This window comes from Ostrea edulis, chromosome 2 (genome assembly GCF_947568905.1).
Source record: "Ostrea edulis chromosome 2, xbOstEdul1.1, whole genome shotgun sequence".
Lineage (NCBI taxonomy): Eukaryota > Metazoa > Mollusca > Bivalvia > Ostreida > Ostreidae > Ostrea > Ostrea edulis.
The window spans coordinates 64,327,350-64,345,121 of NC_079165.1; the positions used below are offsets into that span (position 1 = coordinate 64,327,350).

At 33.7% G+C, this 17,772-nt stretch overlaps 2 protein-coding genes across 3 annotated transcripts in view; one reads left to right on the forward strand and one right to left on the reverse strand.

Annotated features, from left to right (window-relative positions):
• LOC130052270 (trichohyalin-like) overlaps positions 1-6,476 on the reverse strand; it is a 28,265-nt gene extending 21,789 nt beyond the window's left edge. The window contains exons 1-3 of one of the 2 annotated variants that reach the window (XM_056156718.1): positions 6,368-6,476; positions 6,142-6,222; positions 5,950-5,994 (exon numbers count right to left, since the gene is read on the reverse strand). In XM_056156718.1, coding sequence (XP_056012693.1) covers positions 5,950-5,994; positions 6,142-6,221 — 125 coding nt within the window. In that variant the 5' untranslated portion in view covers position 6,222; positions 6,368-6,476. The remainder of the gene's footprint in view (positions 1-5,949; positions 5,995-6,141; positions 6,223-6,367) is intronic. The other variant, XM_056156719.1, reaches the window with a different exon arrangement.
• A 1,085-nt stretch (positions 6,477-7,561) lies between these two features.
• Positions 7,562-16,244, forward strand: LOC130052273 (uncharacterized). Its single transcript, XM_056156725.1, has 14 exons — positions 7,562-8,664; positions 8,876-9,180; positions 9,368-9,416; positions 10,054-10,076; positions 10,292-10,340; positions 10,501-10,511; positions 11,290-11,341; positions 11,614-11,624; positions 12,836-12,884; positions 13,230-13,270; positions 13,976-14,036; positions 14,760-14,785; positions 14,996-15,044; positions 15,180-16,244. Exons 1-14 carry the CDS (start codon positions 8,553-8,555, stop codon positions 15,623-15,625), a joined length of 1,284 nt encoding a protein of 427 aa, XP_056012700.1. The 5' UTR covers positions 7,562-8,552; the 3' UTR covers positions 15,626-16,244.
• Positions 16,245-17,772: the final 1,528 nt, after the last annotated feature.

Genomic DNA, 17,772 nt, shown 5'->3' on the forward strand with positions numbered 1-17,772 from the left:
ACAAAACAAGGCACAATAAAAATTTCTCCATGTGGTGAACTCTGTGTACTACGACAGGCTTTATACAAGTGCTGATTTTTCAGAAATACAAGTTTTGGTTGTCCAGTGTGGTAGGAGATTTCAACTAGGCTTTTACTATGATTATTACATTACGAGTAGTTTCACCTTAATTTTCTTCTAAGAGATTTGAATGTTACCGCCGCTCAACTTGTAGAAATCTGCCGTAGTAACGTAGCGAACTTACTTATATAACTTTCGGTCCTAGACCACATGACGATAGTTAACCAATCAAAATATGCCGTATAGGCCTCTAACCAATCAGCGACTTGTATGGTGGCATCGGCTCCCAAACAATTTCTCACACAGAACTACATTTTCCCGTACAGGCTACCGTACAAGCGCGAAATGAATATCAATAAGTACCAATAATTAAAACTGAGTAACATACATTAAGAAGCTTAATTTGCTAATCTAAACAAGTAAATAAATATCACAATATCTCATGCATGTGGGTTAAACATACTCTGTCTTGTGTGCGCACGAATACAGTCACTAACAACGATACCGTAAACAAATATAGTTCCTTAAGATATGACTGGTTACATGTAGTATGTAATAAATAACTACGAATTTCAACCTCAAATTGTTAAAGAACATTAATTCATATGTCTAAATGATTCACATAGTAAATACTACATGTATCTCACAACCATCGTAAATATCTTCGTCACCAAACCGGAAGTGACGAGCGATATTGCACTCGTAAAAAGATGATGGCAGCCAAAAATATGAAATTTAAATATCCACCCGACATTCCCCAATATTATTACTACCACTACCCCTCGTGAAACTAAAACTGGTAATTAGAACAGGAATTATTCAAGGGAATGCATGTAAGTACATGAAATGACTCGAGATTGCTCTAAACTCGTAAATGAATAACTTAACTATCGGAACACGTGTAAACATGAGACATGTCAAAATATACGAGACCCCTTCTGAAGGAATACATCGTAATGCACAATACAATGTCACTAATTATTATTGATCCAAACATGATAAAAGTAGAAAATCAAGTAACAGGTTACAATATCTTGTTTCATATATGTATGGTTTTACAAGACACACTTGTAACGTCATCTTATTTGCCACATCAAAAAATTGTTTCTCCTCATGTAAGAGCTTTTGAATAAATTCTGCCTCATAAGAATATAAGAACAGGTCAGCCAATATAGGAGCATAATGTGTGTCTATGAGAATTACAACAGACTATTGGAAGACTACATTGATATTTTCAATAAGAATCACGACCATTTCATTAATATTAACAGAATATTTGCACATAGAATCAGAGTGGTGTTTAACAAAGTCTTTTTGATGATTGGTGAGAAGATTTCATTGAATTTCAATTTTTCTGAGTTTCATTTTTATTGAAGAAACATACGTCTATGATGTCAAAATGTCTGGTGTTTAATTTTATGTGGAATAGTGGTATATAATGTTGGAAAGGCCATGGTTGTGATATTGTTGACTTTAGAAAAGATTTGCAATTTCCAAAATACCGAGAGTTTTGCAATTTCAAATTTACTGACTCCGTGTGGATCCGGTTTAGAAGAGGTCCTCAGAGACCGCAAAAATCCGAGGCCCCGTGTCACAGCAGCTGTGACACGATAAAGATAACCTCCCTGCTCATAGGCCGAAAGCGTCAAACATAGGCCTAAATTTTGCAGCCCTTCACCGGGAATGGTGAGCTCTCCATATGAGTGAAAAATTTGGAGGAGGGACGTTAAACATTGTAAAATCAATCAATTGATCAAATTTACTGGAAGTTCTATGGAAATTTTGGAAATCAACATTTGATTTACATCACTCCTCCAATTAGCTGCAGAACTGTAACTGTCTGAGAATCAATTGGTATCTATTCATGATATTCGTTACAAGTTATGTATTCGGTCTCCATTTATTATAAACACTAATTATCAATAGAAATTCAAAGATACAGTATATCTAAAGGTACAATTGAAAATACTACAAAAGCTTAGTCTGGATCCTTATGCTCGTATGGCAGGGATGGGGACCGTGCCAGACTAATGAAAGCCACGTAGCCGTGAGTTTACCTATTTGAATAGTTACTGTTTAACCGAACTTGGATTATTCATTGCTTGAAATATTTAGCTAAAATATATCTGGGGATATTAGTTCACATCCAGACGTTATTGTGAAAGTATGAAAATAAACCACGATTCGAATTGAGTGGCTATCTAACATGGCTACGTCAACAAAGGAAATCATTTGAAGTAGTGAGTTTTCGGGTCGTAGGGGGGGGGGGGACAAGTATAGTAGGAAAATATGTTAGGAATTTTTTTTATATATTAAATTCATGGGACGGCGAAAGTTTTCCTTCGCTGCAGTTGATATTTACGTGAGGAGTAACAATAAAGGTTTGGTAGAACGTTTACTAGATCCTGTGATATATGTTTGTAAAGATTTTTGTGGCGTTTTAGAATCCAATAGATACATGATAACTTGAATTTATGTGTCCCATTGACTGGAATATTCAACGAGTTTAAACCTGAAATAAATTTCGCCTTTAGAAAGAGAACTATGATTTTAAAGTGGATTTCTAAATATTATATTTAAAATTACTTCTTCTAACATACATTTGTGGTGATGAGTCTTACAAAGAAGGTAGTCCTATTACAAGTTTTCCAACTAGATTCAGATTACATATGGCTTTATAGTACAATTATCGTTATGTAACCGATCAGCAAGGGATACTCACTCTTCCTGGGCACCAGTAACCATTTTCAAATTTTGCTCATTCAGATATATATGAATATATGAGTGTAGATTTGTAAAAAAATATATATATTACAGTGTTTTAAAATGTTCATCTTAATCGTAAGATGTTTTGTGAAAAGGGCCATAGATCCCACTTCTGGTGTGCCCAGGAATCCGTATTTGCCCAACTCTTAATTTCACATTCTCAATGCAATTTGTGAGATAACATAGAGAGTTGCTTCTTCAAAATAATAGAAAAGGAATTCTCAAAACTAGTGATCAGTCATTCAAATTTTTTTTACTTTGTTAATCACCACTCTAATTCTACGCAAAAGTACACTGTTGTTAATATTAAAAAGATGCTGAAGTTCCTCATTAACAATATCTTCGTGATATTTGGTGATCAGGTCCTCCAACAGTCTGATGGAATTGCCAGAAGTACGATGTGTGCTCCTCTATTAGCTATTCTGGGTTTTTTAAAATATTTTATGGGGCAGAATTTATTAAAAAGCTTCTACATGGAGAAAAATATCTTGTTATAGTATTTAACTCAACATTTAGATATATTGACGACGTTCTATCTATTGACAATAATTATTCTCATTCATATGTCGATTCCATTTATCCCAATGAACTCGAGATAAAAGACACCGCAGAGTTCACACATCTGCTTCGTCCTAAGATATTTCATTGAACTTTGATGTTAACGGCAAACTAACAATCCCACTTTACGACAAAAACGATGACTTCAGCTTTTCCATCGTGAAGTTTCCATATTCGTGTAGTAATATCCCATTATTAAATACATTTCGTGTTTATGTCTCTCAACTGATTCGATACGCAAGATCTTGTTCTGCGTATGATCAGTTTCAAAGTTGATGTTACAGAGGTTTAAACAGTTTCGTTTAAAGTCATCATTTCGAAAATTCTATTGACATTATATCGATCTAGTTTGCCAATACAACCTGCGATGGGTCAGATGCTATCTGTCGTGTTTTATACCAAGTTTAGGCAGTCCTTTACACACTGATTTTGTCTACAGATCATTCCATTTAATTGATCAAGGTATAGGGCTCACGGCGGATGTGACCAGTCGACAGGGTATGCTTACTCCTTCTAGGCACCTGATCCACCTCTGGTATGTCCAGGGGTCGGTGTTTATCTCACTCTTAATTTTGTATCCCGTATAGGATACATGTAGGATATATTGATCACTGTACATTATCTTCACCTTCTCATTGATCACTGTACATTATCTTCACCTTTTCATTGATCACTGTACATTATCTTCACCGTTTCATTGATCACTGTACATTATCTTCACCTTTTCATTGATCACTGTACATTATCTTCACCTTTTCATTGATCACTGTACATTATCTTCACCGTTTCATTGATCACTGTACATTATCTTCACCTTTTCATTGATCACTGTACATTATCTTCACCTTTTCATTGATCACTGTACATTATCTTCACCTTTTCATTGATCACTGTTCGTTATATTCACCTTTTCTTTTCTTTTTTGACGAAAAACGTGATCTAGATGTTTTACAAATATTTCAGTTGAATTCTAGAACGCTTTGATTGAATTAAAGCGCTCTCTCGAATTTGTGAAACATTTATGCCCGTTTGATTTTCAGAATTCTATCATTTAAAATGACATTGAATTAAAGAATCAAGTGAGCAAAAATTTTGAGTCCATTTTGAATCCGTAATAAATTTGACTTGAAATGAATGAGAGTTCGCATTGATATTACTAGAGCGAGATTTTATAGAGTTAACATCGTGTGCTTACATACATGTAGATATCTATTAGCTTTTAGGCGAGATATGCTCATTGTACGATCCATAGTGAGATATCTCAAATTCAAATCAAATGAATAAGAGCACAATGCTATTTCCTGCATGTGCACATTAATTTCATAAATGTGAGCTCTATGATTTTGTTGAAGAAAGGAATATTCTTTTGTATTATAGATGTCTGAAAATTAAACGCGAATACGTTCAATAAAATGAGGGAGCCCTTAAATTTATTTACTGTGCGTTCAATTTGTAATGTAGTGCGCTCCAATACTTCCTCGTAGTAATTAGAGAGCGCTACAATGTAGTCAATCTTAATATGTTACTGTAAATATAGTTCTCCCAAATTAAATTACAAAGCACACTAATACAATTGAAGTGCGTTCTAATGTTACATGTATATTGAACTGTAAAGCAATTCAGTTAAAGTTTACTTTCATTAATCAGTCAGTAATTCAGCGAATGAATAAAGATCATTATCTCCAAATAAATTAAAGCTATTTCATCATGCTGTTATGTAGTAGGTCTACTCTGTCTGCGATTTCCGGTCTTTGTGTACGATCTGTCCACTGCTACTCAGAATTGTACATGTCTCTCTTACAGAAACTTTTATCAATGAACAATTAAAGATAACAAACAGTGATCAATCTCATAAATCCTAGAAAAAAATACAAAATTAAGAGAAGGGCAAGCACGAACCCTTGGACATACTAGAATTTGTTCCCTAGTTTTATTTTGACAACGGTATACGGCTTTGCCTTATGTATAATTATATGGCACGCTAAAAATTATTATGTACTTCTGTACAAATTATTTCATGTATACGTTAAACTGTATGGTTCCCGATCATAAGCAAATAATATATTATAATCATTGATATGTTAGAACCTGCCTTTTGTGATTAACAGACCTGTCAGATTATATAAACTTTAACTTATATGATATACTCTTCAGATGTGTTGCTTTGATTGATATGTATCGCGAATATTGCAAAATAGATTGAAAATATCTCAAAATGAATTCAAATCTCTAGCATCATTTTTTTTAAATAATTAGAATTGGAAACATCCAATCTAGTTTTGAGAGAGAGAGAGAGAGAGAGAGAGAGAGAGAGAGAGAGAGAGAATGAGAATCAATTTCATGTATATTGACAATACCTATTCAGTGGCGGATCTGGAGGAATGTAAGGAATTGAAACTCCTCCCTCTTTAATTGAACATTATTTTTTCAACAAGAAAAAATGACATTTTGGTTCTGCTATCCCATTTTTATTGGCAGAAAGGTATCATTTGGGTGGCATCCCCTACCTTGAAAAGTTTCTGAATCCGCCCCTATTATATCTTTAATCAATATGGAATTGCTTACCTTTGTAATTGGTCTTCGAACAAGCCCTTGAGAAAGGGACTTTCTCTACAATGAGAAACATAATGCTGTGAACAGTAAATATTAAACACTCCATGACTATTATTAGTGTCATAAGAGATCAGATGTTGGCTTATGGTGGGATAATTATAATGACACGTGGATGTATTTCACTGCGTTTAAAAGAATAAGTACTCCTCTGTCTGGGCCGAGGGTGGTTTTCCTTTCCCTTTAGACGATTTGGGTTTTTTCGTTGCTGGCTTTTTAGTGGCCATCCTGCAAAAACATGGATATCGTTGTTCAATTATTTTACATTCACCGAAAACTCATTGTTCCTAGCAATTTATTTAACTATTAGAAGGTGATACATACAGCACTAGTATCTCATATTCATGTCACATTGTCAATTTCGATAGTTTACCTTAAATCGTCCGAGAAATGTTGTATATAAATGCCATAACAACGATACCTTCCGGGTAGTGTTGATAAACAATGAAATGAAAGTAGAACATTTAAATGGAGATTCCACCTATGTAGAGCGTGTTTAAACTCGCAGACATTTAACATGTTAACAATTGGTCATGATAAACTACATAGTCTACAAGTACAATGTACTTTCATGAGAGGCGGCAGTAAAACTATTTTCGAAGTTCGCTGGAAGGGCCTGCTCGCCCCCTCTTTTGACAACATTCATTTTACATTATTTTACATGCAAAGTTAGTTATATTCACAAGCAAAAGATATACCGGGTGACTGACCCGCAACTTTCTTGACTTAGTATTAAATGGTGAGAATGTACGATTAATCAAATCCATTGCAGTAATGAAAGCCACGCGCGATTTAAGATTTTGAAGTTTTGGCCAAATCTGTTAGTTTAGATATTATTTGTCTGTCAAGAATTCCAGACAGTTGTGAAGTAAACTCGTCCTTCGACTGAAAACACTTACAAACAGTAACTTTACAATCTTAAAAACGGCTTTTGGTTTTGAACAATGAGTCGATGGGTCAAGTGAGGGAATCACGGGGCCAGAGCGTGGTCACGGTAGGGGTTCAAAGTATCCATTTGGAATATGTAGATTCTTCATGAAGAACCACAAAGGTACAATATGTTGATATTCAAGTTCATTTATTTTGCTTCCACCTTTAATCAGTGGTACATGAGATAGATAATGATAAGTCCTCTTAATGAATGTAAGCATGTTAATATAGCATTCACACAATGACACCCGGCGCCAGAGCGGAACTTGTCTTCTCAAGAACAACAAGGGTAAAATATATCTAATTGATATCCCAGCATCCTCACCTAGGGTAGAGCGAAGTTTGTTCATACCATGCTCCCATCGGCAATAGTGCGCTTGAATATGTTCTAGATGAGGATGTTGGCATATCATTTAACACATTGTCGTACTCCTGCAAGTTAAAGGCCCTTACTATTGTTGATGACATTTCCTCTTGCGGATTTGGTTTCTTTCTCTTCAATCCAATAGGAGATCGATAAGTATGGATATATCTTCTTCCTTTCTTCCTTGTTGACTGACAAGCTTTGCCAGACTTGTACAAAAAATATTGTCATAACCTAAATAAAGTTAACTTTTCTAATCTGATGTAAAAAAAAAAAAAAAAAAAAAAAAAAAAAAAGCGATGTGAATTCAGTTTTAAAACATAACGCATGTATATTATTTAAAATATCTCTTATTTCACCTCCATTATCTATTTACATGAAACCGTTATTACTTCTTAATATCTCGTTATTCACATTGTTCAATATTCGTTTCGAGTAAATAAAGTAAACTGAACTATTTAAAAATTGAAAGTACATTGAATTCGTTTTTCTATTGGAAGCACGGAATAAAGAAAAGTGTACAAATATCATGATTAGTGAACTAATATTTATCTACAAGTATTCTTATCAATGAATCAGAAATTTGTTTAAAGACATAAATGGAAGAAAACAGATATGAAAAGAAAGTAAAACTACATGTATGTTGTTTTTGCATATTCTCGTTATATAGCAACAGATCAGAAAGGGATCAACTGTTCCATAACCCTCGTCTTCAAATCAAACACTCCTAAATTAATATAACACTTTTTGTTGGACAAACTGATTGTCAATCTTTCCGATTTTATTATATAATGATGAATCTATTTCTCACGTCCCATATTGGTTTGTTTGATGAACTGGAACGGTTTTAATCTGTAATTAATACAATTCAAATGTTTCCCAATGTTTATACTTTTTATTCAAATTTAATTTCACATAACCACAGCAAACGCATTGACAAACGAGATTCACGTAACAGTAATATCTACAAACATCCACGGCTGAACGTCATTGGTTAGACATTAATGACGGAAGTGTATCGTCACGCCTGATCGATTTGCACGTGAAATCCCCTTCCACTACCGTATGTAAGCTCATCAATCTGTCATACACTTTAGATGCTCCTCTGTCATTGTGCTAATTCTATAATCATCATTTCAGCAGACACGACTTAGATCTACGTTTTCTACTAGTTTACAAACTTTGATTTATTTTATAAGATTGCTTTAAGAAATCATATACAAAGTGAACTGAATTCTCATAAGACTGTGATAAATAAGTTACTATGGAAATCCTATTCTTGTTGTCCGCGTTCTGTTTTTCTTTTGTGGAACCACAGCTCTTCAGAACAATTCGTGTTGTGCCAGTGCCTTTTCAGCCTTCCCGGTTCTTCAGAGGTAATTATGATTTTTTTTCCTTTAATGTACTTTAGATCTATCTATATAAAAACATTAGTACTTAATCTAAAACAATCATATAAATGTTATACTTCCTTTGAACTATTTTTCTCGAACAAAAAACTACTTCAAGATATGTTGAATATGAAAGTTTTCGTTAAATAGATAATGAAGGGTGTTTTTCCTTTATCATTGTCTTTTTTCGAAACAGATCCAATGATGTTCCGTTCTGCAAGATCTCGGTGGTCATGGCAACGCTGCTTTGATTATCCCTGGATACCTAGATGCCAGCGACTCTTCAGAAGAATGCACGAACGCCGGCTCCAAATGAACACAAATCAGTTCCATCCGTTTGAGACAAATACAAATCATCAGCCTTTTCAGCCGAACATAAGGCGGCCACCTCCTCCAAATTTCAGATTTAGGGGGCAAACTTCTCCTGGAAACGTTAGATTACCAACTCCTAGATTTCCTGGAGCAGTTCCGGATCTGTCCCGGATCCAGCCAGTCTGTAATGTACGTATTTTTCAAATGGCAGTACCACCCATAGCAACAACTTATAGTCTATTCTGTACTCAAAACGTACTTATATTTAGACTGTAAAATAGATAAATTTGATGCGATGGACGTTTGAAGTCGTATAGAATAATTAATTATCTTTACTTTACAAGAAAATCACATTTTAGTGATCTTATCCTTTTAGATTCCGTGTGCTCCAGGGTTAAGACTTGTAGCTGGAGAGTGCCAAGATAGTAAGTGAGGGGATTTCATGCTCTTGTTTCTATAATTTAGATTACATGTGCCCCTGGCCTTCTGTTTTACGGAGGAGAATGTCACTGTAAGTTTTCTGTGTGACCTGAATAACCTTTGTCTGCTTGTAGATTTGTTCCACATTTGGTGTGCCAAAATGTATATTTCTCAAAAGTATAATATATTACATGTAAATGTGCTGACAAGAACTGTTCGGTGTGTTGCCTCGCCTAAATCAAAATGCACACCTACATGTGCTAAATCATTTATGCACACCTATTAATGTCTGTCGCGTATATGGGAGTCCAGTTAAGTTTCACTTCGATAGTGATTTTGGTGATGGATGAGTTGTATTAGACTGTTATATAGAGTTTGTCAGTTGTCATGTATCTTTTATTTTATATACTCATGATTTAGATACTAATACAACCTAGGAGAAACTAGATGCTCATATCGTCATAATGTTATTATTTCTCCTCAAAAAGTATTCATTTCAGTAAAAGTTTCCAATGTGACGCTAAAATCATGTATGTTCTGACACACGAGTATAAAACTATGATTCATTGATTAAGTAACAGATCTTTAAAAGTATCTTCTTTTTTTAAAATTATATTTGACTTTTTAAAATTTCTTTTTCAGTAGGACTAGATTCTTTATGCAATGTAAGTCTATTTTGCTTTTTGTATACTCTAGATATCTAGACCATACCATGCTATCGTGAATGTAACCTACATACAGTATACATGGTTTTGAAGAAAAATCTTAATATATGTAAAGCTTTGTGTGAAAAACAACATTTTCAATCTAATATCTAATCTTCGGATATTTTTTTTTAAAGTAAATTAAGTAAAGTTTTCATCATTCTTGTCTTTACCAGCCCGTCTGCCCAAATGGTTACATATGTCATCATGGACACTGTGATTATGGTAGGTGCACAATTATTTCATTGCTTCATTTGGTAATAGAAAAATAAAGCTCTACTCGTTTAAATTTTCTTTAACAATATAAACCTTATAAAAAGATATATTTTTTAATCAAAATGATTCCATACAGTGCATGTACATGTTTTTTCTTCTCTCTTTACAGCCCCATGTAATGTAAGTATGATTCATGCAGGTTAACAAACCACGGAATTGTATGATCGATCTCACTTTCATCCAAACACCACAATGTCCTAAAATACGTTTTGATTAGTCATTCAGTAAAAATAGCTAAAGTCAAAGATTCATTAATATGTAAAGTTTCTGACTTAATTGGAAAATTTTCAGATTATACAACCCGGTACCCATTAGACATTTTTTTATAAGTTTATATATGGTAATGTGGGATTTACGTCACCTTACTACATGTATGTTCATAAAGGCGTTAACAAATGACAAATTAGAATTCCTTAGAATGGAATTTTCCAATTTCAGAATGCATTAATTAATCTTGAAATCTTTTGGAAACAAAACTATTCTCAACTACCTTGAACATCTCATAAATATATATATACCTAAATTCGAAATTGCAAAAAATAATTTTCTTTGTCTAGTACCACGGAAATGATAATGCAGTTTTTCGTATTACCTCAAGACATTGTACTTGGCGTCTAAAAATAGATAGGAGCATTACAATTTAAAATGAAATTAGATTTCGAAAATGAATTATGCCTATATCAAGTTTGTGTCAAAAGAATCACCGTACCCTGTTTTGTTTTGCCTTTCTGTTCATGTATTGGTCTTGATTCGTTGTAATCCTTCATTATATCAAAGTAAACCAGACTTAATGATTCTATCTATATGTAATTTGAAAATGATAATATATAATGAAATTATATCGATTTTGATAGAATTTTTGTGTGGATTCACTCACTGTTATATTCTTTGTTTGCAGCCAGCCTGCTCTGATGGCTTAACATGTCGTGATGGAAAATGTCTTGATGTCGGCAAGTTATTGTTTTAAAATAGATTTTGTAGTCATTTAAAAAAAATCTACATATGAATATTTTCTTGTACATGTACAGTCCTTTTGGTAGATTTTACATAAAGATTAAAAATTCTTTGACACAATACTTTTACTAACGATATAAATGCAAATCATTTCCAAGGACACTCTTCCAGGTTACATTGTAATTAACACATGAATAATTATATAAGAAAGGCAAATAACTGAAGTTGTATTGCTGAAATTTCAATCAAGTCTTTTTTTTTATTGTAGGTCGCTGTGAGGTTTGTATTTCCCTCTCATTTTTTAAGAATATAAAAATGTCGTGAAGATGGCACTTCGTGCTTATATTCATCACCTGTGGTATATAATCAGAGTACTATCAGAGTAAATTGTTGATAAAAAAAAAAAAGAAGAAAAAAAAAGACTGAAGTTTTCCTAAATGTTTAAATATTACAAATCTAACTGTGGATTAAGGTTTGATTTCCATAAATGGGCAGATAAATGTATCTTCAACCAGTATATCATAGATTATTTTGATTTTCAAGAAGTGCACATGCACTATATACTATAGAAGTATTTGTAATATCTTATATCATATTTCAAAAAAACTTGACGGTAAATTGAACTATGTAATGATTGTTACATACTCGCTCATTATAGGCTTAATGATTGAATGTTCTCTTCCTAAAATTCATCATGGCGTTGTGTAATCTATCTTAATGTCATATTGTTAATTATCTTTATGTTTCTTAAACAAAGATGTTGCGGTTTTGATATTTCGCAAGCTTTAGGAAAACCCAGTTATATAAAACGGTATCCAGAAATAGAAATGCTTGAGATGATATTTACATTTTCAATGGTTTAGCCTTTAGTACCTTTACAAATAATAATGATAGCCATTTCCTCATGAATGTGTTGTAATTGTAAACGATGTACATGTAAATCTTGATAAATATAGTACGTCTAGTTAAACAAATAGGAATTCCGATATAAATGATGGTAGAATATAAATATAAGAAATACAATTCAGTTTTGAAAATGCATATACTCTTCGTGAAGCGCTACGCAATGAAGCATCGCAGTTCATATTCTCGTGTATTTTTAAAAGTGAAATTTCTTATATGAAAAAAAAAGAGAGAGAGAGAAAAAAAAAAGAAACAAACAAAATAATGAAGCGAATTATGTTCTACAGAATGTATCAAATATACAGAAATGTCACTTAATTTTAATTCACTACCAGAAATTCATATCGTGAATCGAAGGTAGATCAAAATATTATGATAATTCGACAGTATAACCCGGTCATACACCAGGATTTTCAAAAGTTTTGTGCAATGAATTGACACGTGAAGAAATATGGATATATGTAAATGAAGTGAGGTTTGGGCTGTGTAGTGCAAAATAGATGTAATAGACATCCCCAGCAACACAATTATTTTCCCAATTGACCCCCCTCATTAAATCCATTTAATATGTTATTGTTTCTCTATAGCCTGCTTGCTGCCCAGGACAAATATGTCATCGAGGAAGTTGTCTAGCAGGTGAGATTGTATTATCATGATTTGATAGAATGCACTCTGAAGTTGATAGAAGATGGAGTTCCTCGGACACATGTTGAATTGGGTGTCAGGCCTTTTCATAATGATAACAACAAATGTCATTTAAGTTTTGGGGCGGGGGTATTAAAAAGTAATAGTTGTTCAAGATATATCACTATATATATTCTTTCCAATTAATCAAATTCATAACTTTTCTTTCCGATTTATCACGTCGTATCGTGTAGATAACTTTGGGCTATTCATTCCTCAAACAATTGTCGGTTTTTTCTAAAAACGCACGCACTTATGAAAAATCGCTTTTAAGTTAACACATTTTTTCCTCTTCAGAAAATGCAGTTCCCCAAGCGCCTCCTGAGCCCGTATGCAATGTAAGTATGGGGGTTAAAATGCCTCCAAAGTTTACTTGCTCAATGAAAAGTTTGAATAAAAGCACGATAGAAAACGATATTCTTTCCCCGCTATTAACTGATTCACGATTTCCCCCAAAATTTTGTATTTCACTTTTTATGATCAAAATCTACTGTCTAATGTGTTTAAAAGATTTCACATAAAAATTAAGGTTATACATTATCACAGAAGCTCATTTTAGTGAGTTTATTATTTGTTTTGTAAACAAAGATTGTGGTAAACGAAATTTTCAAAAGAAATGGATATTGATCAAAGTTTATCATATCTTTCACATTTCAACCTTTCTTTAGGTAAAATGTATCATCTAAAAGTTAAAATTTGTGACTCTGTAGAATTAAGATGCTTTATATTACAAAATTATTGTTTCACTGGTTTGTTTGTATACATTAAAGACTCGAGTCTTTGTTTACATAACACAGATTTAAGGCTAAAATATTGCTTTTATTCTTGCATTCAGAAAGTCAAATTTTGGCTGTCAACATTAAATGAGTTATACTTTTAATGTTTAACATCAAAAATGAAAAATATTTTTCTCAAAAATCGTGAACCAGTCCCTTTAATTCACTAAGTATGACACTGCTCTGTAGTATACCGAATCTTTAAGCACGTGATCTTCCGCCGTTGTTTCTTCTGTTCGATCAGATCAATGTCTGTTGGTATTTCAGCCACCATGTCCACCAGGGTTCATCTGTCATTCTGATTCTAATGGTGGACACTGTGATGAAAGTAAGTTTCTGAGTCATCTGTCATTCTGATTCTAATGGTGGACACTGTGATGAAAGTAAGTTTCTGAGTCATCTGTCATTCTGATTCTAATGGTGGACACTGTGATAAAAGTAAGTTTCTGATGCATTTAGAAATGCAACTGTGATTTGAATATCATAAGGTTATGGAGCTTTTAGTGCTTCAATACAAACTGACTTCCTTTGTCCACTGGTTGCTAATATCCAAAATAGTGTGTAAAATCTCTTGTCATCATGATGGTATTCTTTTATTCATATGTATATACATGTAATCAAAAGTTTAAAGTGACAAGTACATGTAATGCTGTTCTACCGCAACTTCTTTTGTAGAAACAAATAAAAAAAACGACAAATTAAAAACCCCGCATGGTGCTCTTTATTTCAATCCTCGCAAAATTTAAGCAAATGAACTTACCCCCAATATCAATGATGTGTTTATGTTTGCTTTGCTTACTATAAACAACATTTCTTTTGTATGTATATACAATATGGATTGTGCAGCATGTACTCTCCATATATAGGTTTATCATGCATAAGAAAGCTCGTGAGAATATTCTTCACTTCTTCTGTCAGATAAAGACACGAAGGTTACTTTATTATTGCTCCATTGGGATAATTTCGAATAAATACACATATGAGACTGATGTGTTATAATCTATTGGTTGTTCTGTTGAATTTCATTTTATTTTGTTTTGTCTCTTTTCAGTAACGAATAACACAAACAGCTGCCCCGTAAGTACATAATATGTGATACTAAGCAAAGATAATTTCATTTTAGGACATTAGTATACGAGTACTACTCTTTTATGTACTGTATCTACTTGTTATGTAATGTTGTTTCTGTGAAGAGATAAATTTGAATTTGTAATACATGTAGTACCCATACATTTTATATGATGCACTGCGCAAGTTTATTCTTTTAAATTATAATACTTTTTTCAGCTCCCGTGTGTTCCGCCGGAAGTGTGCCACAATGGACATTGCGAACTTGGTAAGTACAAGCACAGTTATTTTTTAAGTACATTTATCATGGATTGGTTAAACGGTAAATACGGGAGAAGGAAATACTGCTACTGTAATGATTAAGACATATTTCAATGCATCACGTTGTTAATGCTTATTTTAGATGACCACACCCTGACACATCTTACGAGACCTGATTTAGACCACACACATGATCATTCAGATCCATCGTCAAGTGGCCACGCAATACCAAGACAGACCACTAACACAGGGCATCATGATCATAATCATGAGGGTCATGCAGATGACCATGGACATCATCACGGCAGACATTGGGAGCAGGCGATAAGCATTCCCGGGAGGCAGACGACCGACTTCTTAAGCGGGTCCAGACGTACGACTCCGGGTGCGTTTGGATCTCCACAGCAACCCCGAAATGGAGGGTTTAATACACAAGATACAACTGGAAATAATGACATGGATATTCATGCGAGAATTGCTAGTGAGTTTAGGCGATCCAATACACCCGACAATCAGTTAGGAATTGATTTGAGACCGATCCAGTTTCAAGACCCTGTCACAGGACGGGCGGTAAACCTTAATCCTTGAACTAAGAATAATTTTGACACGGGGTTGATGAACAGAATTTTTTCTGTATCATTAACTGCAAAACAAATACAAATTTTGGTCAGAGTCGCATGAAATCCAACATACACCCTTAATTTCTTTTCCTCATACAGACTGGGTTACCTACTTGTATCAATATTTCATAATGAAATGGAGTAAAAGTTAATGTTGGTTCGGAGCTTCTGTCTAATCAATTCAGCACTTCGACGAATGATTGCAATCAGAGAGTATATCAACCTATTTGTGGCATCAAGGGCGCGTGAGATTGATGATCGGCATCAATCTTTTTGAAGAAAGCGTGAAAATAAAATAGATGCCTTTTTTGATTGACTGGAATGATGTGAACATAGGTGTCAAAACGTTTTTTTTTTTTTTTTTTTTTTTTTTTTTTTTTTTTACAATTACTGTTCCATTATATAGTCGTGTATGGCTCACATAAATGTGAAAACGTCATCTTTAACTGATTATATACAAGTACATAGTAGATGTTGAAAGCACCATGTATCACGTATCATCATACCTACATTCTCATTCATATGTTTTATATCCTATGATTTTTATAAGTTATATTTACAGTGAATAAAAGCAATATGAATCCGTATGCTCATCTTCTGTATTGTTAAAATTATAATACTTCAAACTATTTTGTCCACATCTGATTCTTAAAAAGAGACATTTTTGGCCAAAGTAATCGGCATTGGTGGATGGTTTGGACGTTTCTGTCTGAACTTGTGGGTGCCTTGTAAATTTATACATATTAGCTTCAGCGCCATTTCTGAATGTTGATATGTCGATACAATGCATTATGGAAAGGTCTTGCTTTTTAAGGACTGGTGGAACAGGTAACATACTGTCGATGTTACAAAATTACTGACCTAAATGCTTATGTCTAATATTTGTAGATGGACAAGCATATGGCGGTTTTGGTTTGTATTATCGATAGTAATGGAAGAACCGTCGGTCTTTTGATTTGTCTGTAATTTTGTACAGTATGAGGTTAATGGTTGTAGGTGTAATCAGGTAGTGCGTTATTGGTGTGACTGCGTTTTTCTGGTGTGATTTCTCCCATACGGAGCAAAACAGCACGACTGTAAGCGTAGACCAATCTGTTATATTCAATGATTGCAGCATAGACAGAACATATCCTTTGCAATAAACTGGCAGTAATTGGACATCTGAAGTCTTTGGAGTGTTTCAAGAGACAAAATTCATGAAGCAGTGCATGTTTGACGATGAAGAAGTCACCATATATCTTGGTATGTCGGCCAAGTATAGCAGTGATATAAGCCTGTAATTGACACGTGCTAAGTATAGCATTAATATAAGCCTGTAATTGACACATGCTAAGTATAGCATTAATATAAGCCTGTAATTGACGCATGCTAAGTATAGCAGTGATATAAACCTGTAATTGACACGTGCTAAGTATAGCAGTGATATAAGCCTGTAATTGACACGTGCTAAGTATAGCAGTAATATAAGCCTGTAATTGACACGTGCTAAGTATAGCAGTAATATAAGCCTGTAATTGACGCATGCTAAGTATAGCATTAATATAAGCCTGTAATTGACGCATGCTAAGTATAGCAGTGATATAAGCCTGTAATTGACAAAATTGACAAGTATAGCATTAATATAAGCCTGTAATTGACACATGTTAAGTATAGCAGTGATGTAAGCCTGTAATTGACACATGCTAAGTATAGCATTAATATAAGCCTGTAATTGACGCATGCTAAGTATAGCAGTGATATAAGCCTGTAATTGACACGTGCTAAGTATAGCAGTGATGTAAGCCTGTAATTGACACGTGCTAAGTATAGCAGTAATATAAGCCTGTAATTGACACGTGCTAAGTATAGCATTAATATAAGCCTGTAATTGACGCATGCTAAGTATAGCAGTAATATAAGCCTGTAATTGACGCATGCTAAGTATAGCATTAATATAAACCTGTAATTGACACATGCTAAGTATAGCAGTGATATAAGCCTGTAATTGACACGTGCTAAGTATAGCAGTGATATAAGCCTGTAATTGACACATGCTAAGTATAGCATTAATATAAGCCTGTAATTGACACATGCTAAGTATAGCAGTGATATAAGCCTGTAATTGACACGTGCTAA

What these genes read in the sequence shown, in the direction of transcription:
- LOC130052273 (XM_056156725.1), top strand. Translation starts at nt 8,553, where the DNA reads ATGGAAATCCTATTCTTGTTGTCCGCGTTCTGTTTTTCTTTTGTGGAA. An exon ending in GCCTTCCCGGTTCTTCAGAG is followed by an intron (nt 8,665 to 8,875) that starts GTAATTATGATT and finishes TTTTCGAAACAG; the next exon opens with ATCCAATGATGTTCCGTTCT. An exon ending in TGGTGGACACTGTGATGAAA is followed by an intron (nt 14,037 to 14,759) that starts GTAAGTTTCTGA and finishes GTCTCTTTTCAG; the next exon opens with TAACGAATAACACAAACAGC.